General features: G+C 42.7%; 1 protein-coding gene across 1 annotated transcript; it reads right to left on the bottom strand.

Moving 5' to 3' along the window:
* Window positions 1-6,945: 6,945 nt before the first annotated feature.
* On the bottom strand, window positions 6,946-7,440 carry LOC106319560. The gene is made up of 2 exons (XM_013757932.1): window positions 7,182-7,440; window positions 6,946-7,070 (listed from the first exon to the last, which is right to left on the bottom strand). Exons 1-2 carry the CDS (start codon window positions 7,438-7,440, stop codon window positions 6,946-6,948), a joined length of 384 nt encoding a protein of 127 aa, XP_013613386.1.
* Window positions 7,441-8,737: the final 1,297 nt, after the last annotated feature.

Genomic DNA, 8,737 nt, shown 5'->3' with positions numbered 1-8,737 from the left:
TGCTAGTTATCTTGCTATCGTTTACCGCTGCGTATTTCGGATATTGCTTATTGTTATTGAATTGTGTTGTTAGGTGAACCTCTCGCTTTAGATTGTTTAGGGTGGGATAGCGAGGGGTTGTATTTGTTAGGTGGGGATTGTAACTCACTGAGTAATGCTAGATTACTCACTCCTCACTCATTGTTGTTTTCAGGTGACCAGTAGTGAGCTCGTATAAGGCGCGGGAGGCTAGGCTGGCTGGTGAAGATTTGCATCTTTTTGCTTAAGATGCTTTCAGACAATAAGTATGTACTTTGGATTTCTTGGCATGCCACCACTTGTATAATATTTTGTGTATTGTAAACCAGATATTATATAAGATAAATAAAGCGAATGTTTTGCGCAAATGCCTTGTTGTTCTGATATTAGCTTGTCCGAGCTAACACAACGTCAGATTGGAGTACGGGTTGAGAAGCCTTAGGCTTTGGTCTTACGGGACGTGTTAGTGGGCGGCCTGGCCTACTTACGAATTGTAATTTTTGTAAATTTGGCTGGATTGCCCGTTAACCCGTCATGTAGCGCTCCCAAACCTTGGTAGACGGTCGGGCCGTCGATCATGTTCTTGTTTGATTGTTGGCCGGTTGTTCGACCTATGCAAAAAACGGTTTGGGGGTGTTACAGAGGTGGTATCAGAGTATGGTTTCGTCCATGCGTAACACAAGTGCTTTTTAAAGATTTTATCGAGCCAAAGGAGTCGCAAAAAGATGATTAGGAAACCAGCCGCTTCCCGTAGTAGGAATATGACTTACCCTTTTGATTGTGTGCAGATGGCTAATCGCGGGACAGGTAATTATGGATGAGGTCGGATATGGGGAGAGGGCATGGATTGGACAGGCGGAGGATTGGGTTACAGATCTGATCAGAATAATGGAAATGGCATCAGTGAGATGTTTAGACACGATAGGAGCCCTCTGCAGAGAACAAGATCTTTTCCTGTTTATGGAAACAGGACTAGAGTGAGAGAAGACAGTATGGCGAGCATTAGTCCAAGTCGTATTTGGCACCGGAGACATCAACATGATAAATCCTCTCAATCAAACCCAAGGCCAGATAAATACCGTTCCACTGAACGACCACAAGATCAAGGAGCGGAAAACACCCTGAAGCTTTTACATGACATGATGACTGAGGCATTTGGTAACCAAGGCAGGCGTACTCAACCCCCTGAAGTTTCCAAGCTATTATCTACCTAGAAGAACATGGGATCCTACAAGTTCAAAGGAGGATCCGATCCTATTGAGGCCGACAAGTGGATTACTATGATGGAGAAGAATTTTGAAGCCATGGAGTGCCCGGAGAAGTACAAGAAGAAGACCGATGTGTACTACTTGGAAGGTGACGCCACAGGATGCTGGGACAGCATAGACAGGCAGCGTGGACACACCATCACCTTATGGGAGTCGTTCAAGATGGAGTTTGAGAGGAAATACTTTCCTCCAGAAGCGAAGCATCGGTTAGAGCGCCAGTTCATGAACCTTATTCAAGGAGATAGGCCCGTAAGGAGTTATGAGTCGGAGTTCACATGGTTGAGGTGACATGTCTTTGATGGGTGTGAAGATGAAGCAACTATGATCCGTAACTTTATGTACGGATTAAAGCCGGAGCTTGGAAGTCGTTTAGCTGGAAGCAACTTTAGCAGCTTATCGGAGTTGGTGGAAAAAGCTGTTAATGTTGAGACTGTAATGGAGGCTGAAAGGAAGACCATATCACATTCGGGTGGACACACCAAGTTTAGCCAAGGAGAAAGGCCGAATATCAACAAGGGTCCCAGATCTCACAAAGGCAAAGGGCGAGAATTTGGAGGCCAAACCAACAATCGTGGTAACACTGGAGTATGTTACACATGTGATCAGCCGGGACATATTTCAAGGTTTTGTCCCAAAAATCAGGGGAGTAACCAACAGAGTAACCAGCTGGGTTATTCATCGATAAGGATGGAAGATGTCACTTGTTTCTCTTACAGTATGAAGGGCCATTATGCATCGTCATGTCCAAACAAGCCAATCAATGCGACCCCTCTCGCGATCCGAACTCCTCCTAGGAGGTAGGGTTTACGCCTTAGGTGTAGAAAACCCAGACAAAGCAGGACCGTCAATCGGTCCCATCACATGTTGTGTGGGTTCTTCACCTCCTTTTCTTATTGAATGGAATTTAGTTGCTGGAATCTAGTTAGTATGCTGGTTAGGTATAGATTGCTTGATCGCTAGATTGCGCATTTAGAAATTTTGGATGATGATTTATGGTTGTGAGAATTTTGATTAGTATTTTTGTGATTGAGATATTGTTGATTGGATTACTGTGGCAGGAACCATACATGTTGCTGGTAAACCCACAAATGTATTGTTCGACTCGGTGGCAACACATAGTTTTGTCACCCCTGAAGTAGCTGCCCGGTTTTGGGATTGTTTTGTGGTTGACAGGATAAACGTGGCCGTCTTGACCCCCGCAGACAGAACCCTTCAAGCAGATCAGTGTATCAAGAATGTTCCATTGGTCATTCAAGGCAAAGAATCTGTGGCAGATTTGTTAGTCATGCCTTTGAAAGGGTACGAAGTAATCCTTGGAATGGATTGGTTATCGAGCTATGGAGTTCAGATCGACTGTGGAAAGGGAAGGTTGTTATTCGGCAGAGGTAAACGACCAGAGATGGTATACTATGGAATCAGTTCTAGTATGACCGTGTCATTGGTAGCAGCAATGAGAGTACACGATTTGTTTAAAGACGGGGAAGTATATTTGGTGACCTTATCGGTTAGTGGAGGAGCCACTAATGATGAAGTTAAGGTCAAAGACATTGAAGTGGTCCAGGAGTTTGAGGATGGATTTGCGCCACTAAAGGAATTACCTCCACCTCGGAGCAATCCCTTTACTATTACTTTGGAGCCTGAAGCAAAACCTATAGCTAAGGCACCATATCGGATGGCACATGCGGAGTTGGCCGAGCTAAAGAAGAAATTGGAAGATCTATTGGAAAAGGGATTCATCCGGTCAAGCTCTTCACCTTGGGGAGCTCATGTGCTATTTGTGAAGAAGAAGGACAGAAGCATGAGGCTGTGTATCGATTATCGTGGTATCAACAACATCACGATAAAAGAAAAGTATCCTCTTCCGAGGATAGACGAGTTGTTAGACCAACTAAAGGGAGCTAGTTGGTTTTCGAAGATTAATTTGGCATCAGGGTATCACCAAATTCTTATTGCCAATTCAGATATTATGAAGACGGCGTTTCGTACGAGGTATGGGCAGTACGAGTTTGTAGTTATGCCCTTTGGTCTCACAAATGCACCTGCGGCTTTCATGCGCTTGATGAATGAAATGTTTCACGACTACCTTGATAAGTTCGTGATCATTTTCATTGACGACATCCTTGTGTATTCGAGAAGTAAGGAGGAACACAATGAGCATTTGAGACTGGTTATGGAAAGGTTACGGAATCAGAAACTATTTGCCAAGTTCAGCAACTCCTCGTTTTGAAAGAGAGAGATAGGATTTCTGGTTCACATAGTATCAGGAGAGGGCGTGGCTGCTGATCCAGAAAAGGTCCAAGCCATACGAGAATGGCCTCGACCTACCACTGTGACAGAAGTAAGGAGTTTTCTCGGACTTGCGAGCTATTATCAGAAGTTTGTTAAGGACTTTTCCTCCATTGCAAAGCCATTAACTAAACTTACCGGTAAAGGAGTTCCTTTCTTATGGGTGGAAGAAACCAAGAAGGCATTCAAGAAGTTGGAGGAAGCTCTCACGACCGCAACTGTGTTAGCTTTGCCCGAGCAAGGTAAACCTTACACGGTTTACACGGATGCTTCACGAGTTGGGTTAGGTTGTGCTCTTAAGCAAGATGGGCGAGTCATTGCATATGCTTCACGACAACTACAGTATACATGACTTGGAGTTAGCGGCCGTGGTGTTCGCTTTGCGAATTTGGAGATCTTACTTGTATGGAGAAGAAGTAGAGGTATACACGGACCATCAAAGTCTTAAATACCTCTTCACTCAGCCAGATCTCAACCTGCGCCAGCGTAGGTGGATGGAGTTTGTGGCAGACTACGACATACAGATTCGCTACCATCCTGGTAAAGCGAATATTGTTACGGACGCCTTAAGTCGAAGAAAGATGGACACAGATTTAGAGAAAGAAGTGGAGCTGTTGAACCAAGAGTTGAAACAACTGAAGTTGGTAGTTTTGGAAGGGCAAGCATGCGAGCCATTGGGACTTCAAGAGGTGAACCAGGCCAGCTTGATTCAGAGAGTTTGAGAAGTACAACTTACGGATGAGAAGTTACTGAAGATTGCTGAGGAACTCAAAGGACAAGCCGGCCCAAATAATGTTGGATACTACTTGGCGGAGGATGGAACTTGGCTAATTAATGGGAGGATCACGGTTCCTAAAGGACAAGGGCTGAGAGATGAGATACTAAGGATTGCAAATCCTTCTTTACTTAGTATCCATCCTAGAAGTTCGAAGATGTACCGAGATGTGAGAAGATACTATCATTGGCCGGGCATGAAGAGGTCAGTAGCGCAATGGGTTGCTCAGTGTGCAACCTGGCAACAAGTCAAGGTCGAGCATCAAGTACCAGGAGGATTGTTACAAAGTCTTCTGATACCTAAATGGAAATGGGACTCGATTTCCATGGATTTCATTACCGGATTACCCACTGCTCTAGGTCGATCGAACAACTCGATATGAGTGATTGTGTATAGTTTAACCAAGGTTACACACTTGTTCCCTATGCGGGACACTGATAAAGTTGAAATTTTGACCGAGCAATACTTTGACCAAATCATAAAGTTACATGGTGTACCCTCAGACATCGTCTCAGATCGCGATCCAAGGTTCACAGCATCATTCTGGGAAGCATTGCAAGAAGCCTTGGGAACTAAACTGTACATAAGCACGGCGTTCCATCCAGAAACAGATGGCCAAACGGAGAGGACCATTCAGACCATCGAGGACATGCTGCGGATGTGTATTTTCGATTGGGCAGGAACTTGGGAGACGCATTTACCGTTGGTCGAGTTCTCGTACAACAACAGTCATCATTCGAGCATAGGGATGTCACCTTATGAAGCATTATATGGAAGGCCATGCAAAACGCCTATGTGTTGGATGGAAGTGGGCGAAAAAAGAATGTTTGGGTCACTTATTGTTCAGGAGACCATGATTAAGCTGGAGACGATTCAGACCAACATGAAGAAGGCTCAGGACCATCAGAAGAAGTGCGCAGACCAGTCAAGAAGAGAGGTTACTTTCGAGATAGGAGATTGGGTCCATTTGAAGGTTACTGCACAGAAAGGGAAGGACAGATTTGGCCAGGTCGGGAAACTTGCGGTCAGGTTCATTGGTCCGTACAAGATCATTGGGAAGGTTGGTGAGGTAGCTTACCGTTTGGATCTGCAAGAGGATATGCATCTACATCATGTATATCACATTCTTTAGTCCAAGGATCTTGCCAAGATATTGATGGTCGAGACCATTCTATTTCTTTGCTCAACCGGCTGTTATCTCTCCCTAAGGTCAGATATGTGGACTCATCAAAGGGTGAGTCTGCGTATCTGGCCTTAAAAAAATCACCGGTTGTTGGCTTAAGATACTTTATAATGGTTGGGGAGTCATATCCAACGTATATTCCCATCCTTCTCTGTGGTCCCATTTTAGTTCTCTGTGGTAGAGCAATTGGAACGTAAACCGAACATCCAAATGTTTTGATGTAGGACACGTCTGGCACATGACCCGTGAGTAACTGGGATGGCGAATATCTATGCTCACTAGATGGCCTGATGCGAATCAGTTCTACTGCATGTAATACTGCATGTCCCCACGCTGATACCGGGAGTTTAGACCTCATGAGTAATGGTCGAGCAATCAGCTATATGCGTTTAATAAAAGATTTGGCCAAGCCGTTCTGTGTATGTACATACAGTACTCATTAAACGCCTGGGACGTAAATTCACCAGCATTGTCTAGACGTATAGTATTTAAAGTAAAATCTGGAAAATGTGCTCTCAGTCTTATGATCTGAGCAAGCAGGCGTGAAAATGCAAAATTTCATGTGGATAGTAGGCAAACATGCGACCGTCTGGTCGATGCATCAATCAGGACCATGAAATACCGAAAAGTCCCATTAGATGGGTGTATTGGTCCACATATATCTCCCTGAATCCTTTCCAGAAAATTTTTGATTTCCTTATTCACTTTGGCTGGTGAAGGCCTAGTTATGAGTTTCCCTTGTGCACATGCTGCACATGTGAGAATATTTGGGACAACTCCTTTGAATGTCTACCCTTGTGAATTCATTATCAATTTTCGCATCATACTAGTACCGGGATGGCCAAGCCGGTTATGCCATAGAGTGAAATTTTCGCAGGCATTAGCCTCGATCATACTGATCTTTGCATAGTATAGACCAGTAGCTATTGCGGGTACAGTCTCTAGGACCGTCCTATTGCCTTGGGTGATTGAAAATATGTTAAGGAATTCTTTATTTCCGTCTTCCCATGTTTCAAGGTGGAAACCATTCAATCTTATATCCTTGAAACTCAGTAGGCTCCTTTTAGAGCTGGGGGAATATAAGGCATTTTTAATCTCTAGATGAGTGCCTTTAGGCATCAATATATAAGCCTGGCCGTGACCCTCAATCAGGCCGGCCATACCCGCAATAGTGTGTATGTTTGCACTCTGCATTATGAGATTGACGAAGTATTTTATTGTCTCTAAGAATTGTGTGACTTGATCCACTATCCACCACAAGTATACTCATTTCATCATTCATTCTATATATAATAAGATTTATAATCTCAGAGACCTTTATAAAACTTTAAAATAAAACTTCATATTATAAATTCAAAACACCAACAGCAATGAAAAACACAAAGCAATCATAAAACAATCAAGTAAAGGTCGAATTAGTCTTTAAGACAATCTGATGTCTCATGATCCATAAGATCATCCTTTTCGTGGTCGAAATCATCAGCATCATACCCATTGTCGTGAACCATATGAGCTTCTGGGTTCTTGTCCTTAAGGCTCTCTTGATATAGTTTACATAGATGCTTAGGGGTTCTACAATTCTTGGCCCAATGGTTACTCATCCCGCACCTGTGACAAACGGATTTGGTCGAGTAAGACGGCCTGGATATACCGCCTCGACTTGGGCCAAAAGTGGCTCTTCCACAGCCATAGTTGGGACCACGACCATGGTTATTGTGGTTTCCATATCCACGGCCATATGTGTAATTGTCACGGCTACCACGTCCCTTGTATCCACCACGGCCTCTGCCGTGTGTTCTTCTCTCATTATAGACGTGGTTGCTTTCTTTGGGATCTTTCTTTTCTTGTTCAGCCTTATGGGCTTCTGGTAATGGTGCTGTTCCTGGAGGTCTCATCTCACTGTTCTTCATCAGGAGTTCATTATTAGCCTCGGCCGGAAGTAGGCACGAGATCAGATCAGTATATGTGGTGAATCCTCTCTCTCTATACTTCTGTTGCAGCAACACATTCGTTGAATGGAACGTAGAGGTCTTATCAAGTAACTCTTTCTCGGTTACTTCTTCACCACAAAGTCTCATCATTGAAACTATTTTGAACAATACCGAATTGTATTCATCCACGGACTTATAGTCCATGAATCTGAGATTCTTCCACTCATATTTAGCCTTTGGAAGTAGCACCGTTTTTTGGTGATCATATCTACGCTGTAAAGCGGTCCAAAGGTCTAGTGGATTCTCCATTGCAAGGTACTGATTTTTTAAACCTTCAATGAGATGATGGCGTATAATACGAATTGCCCTGTATCTATTCTTATCATTCTCATTGTTTCCCTCGACGATAGTATCATCGAGACCTTTTGACCTCAGGTTGATCTTTGTATCTAGCGCCCACTGTAAATAGTTATCTCCAGAGAGATTAAGGGCTGCATAGTCTAGATTTGAGATTTTCGACATCTGTATCACATTATCAATCAGATTTTAGGTTTTATAATGTGATCATTCGACCATAAGACATTCAAGAAAATTGGCCACAATCACGCCTTATGCGGCCATTTATCAAATAGCTGGATCGGCTATATGAAATCTACTTGACCATGGTGCGAACAATCCTAGTTTATGATTCTATATGTGACAGAGAGTTTAGGCCACATGGCCATATCCTTTTGTTTATGAAACCAATTTGAGTTTGTGTAATCTATATGATGGTCGATTTAAACAAGACGAATGCAATTCATATTCAGATTTTGATGTCATGCAAACAACCTTAGCAATTCGATTTCTATTGGATTCTATTTATAAATTTCGGGTTTCAATTTAAACAATACAGGCTGCCGGTTTAATCAATATGAATTCAAGGTTTCAAGGCCTTTAGGATTTAATTCGAGGTTAGATTATTCAATCAATCTATCAATCCTAAAACCTCAGATCATCAAACACTCAATCAAGAACAATTAAAATCGAATTCAATCTTTTAGGTTTAGGGTTTCGATTCCAGAATTAGGGTTTCTTAAATTCATATCAGGAACAATCAATAAAAGCAATCAATATGTTATAAGGAATCGATTTCTATGTCTAGTTATGAGATTGTCGATTTTAGATTTATAGGTTTTAGGGTTTTGATCAAGAACAATCAGTTTTCCATAATGATGGATTAGGGATTTTAGGTTTGATCATTATGTTCTAAGATTTAGTCTGTATACCTTTGTTT

This window comes from Brassica oleracea, unplaced genomic scaffold (assembly GCF_000695525.1).
Source record: "Brassica oleracea var. oleracea cultivar TO1000 unplaced genomic scaffold, BOL UnpScaffold00285, whole genome shotgun sequence".
In the NCBI taxonomy this organism is placed as follows: Eukaryota; Viridiplantae; Streptophyta; class Magnoliopsida; order Brassicales; family Brassicaceae; genus Brassica; species Brassica oleracea.
The sequence above is the reverse complement of the archived record's forward strand: the minus strand, read 5'-3'. Positions and strand labels throughout refer to the sequence as shown.

Excerpts from the sequence above, each read along its gene's own strand:
- LOC106319560 (XM_013757932.1), bottom strand. The coding sequence starts at position 7,440 with ATGAAGAACAGTGAGATGAGACCTCCAGGAACAGCACCATTACCAGAA. Across the intron at positions 7,071-7,181 it reads TTTTGGCCCAAGTCGAGGCG|AGAGCCTTAAGGACAAGAAC; the intron begins GTATATCCAGGC and ends AACTATATCAAG.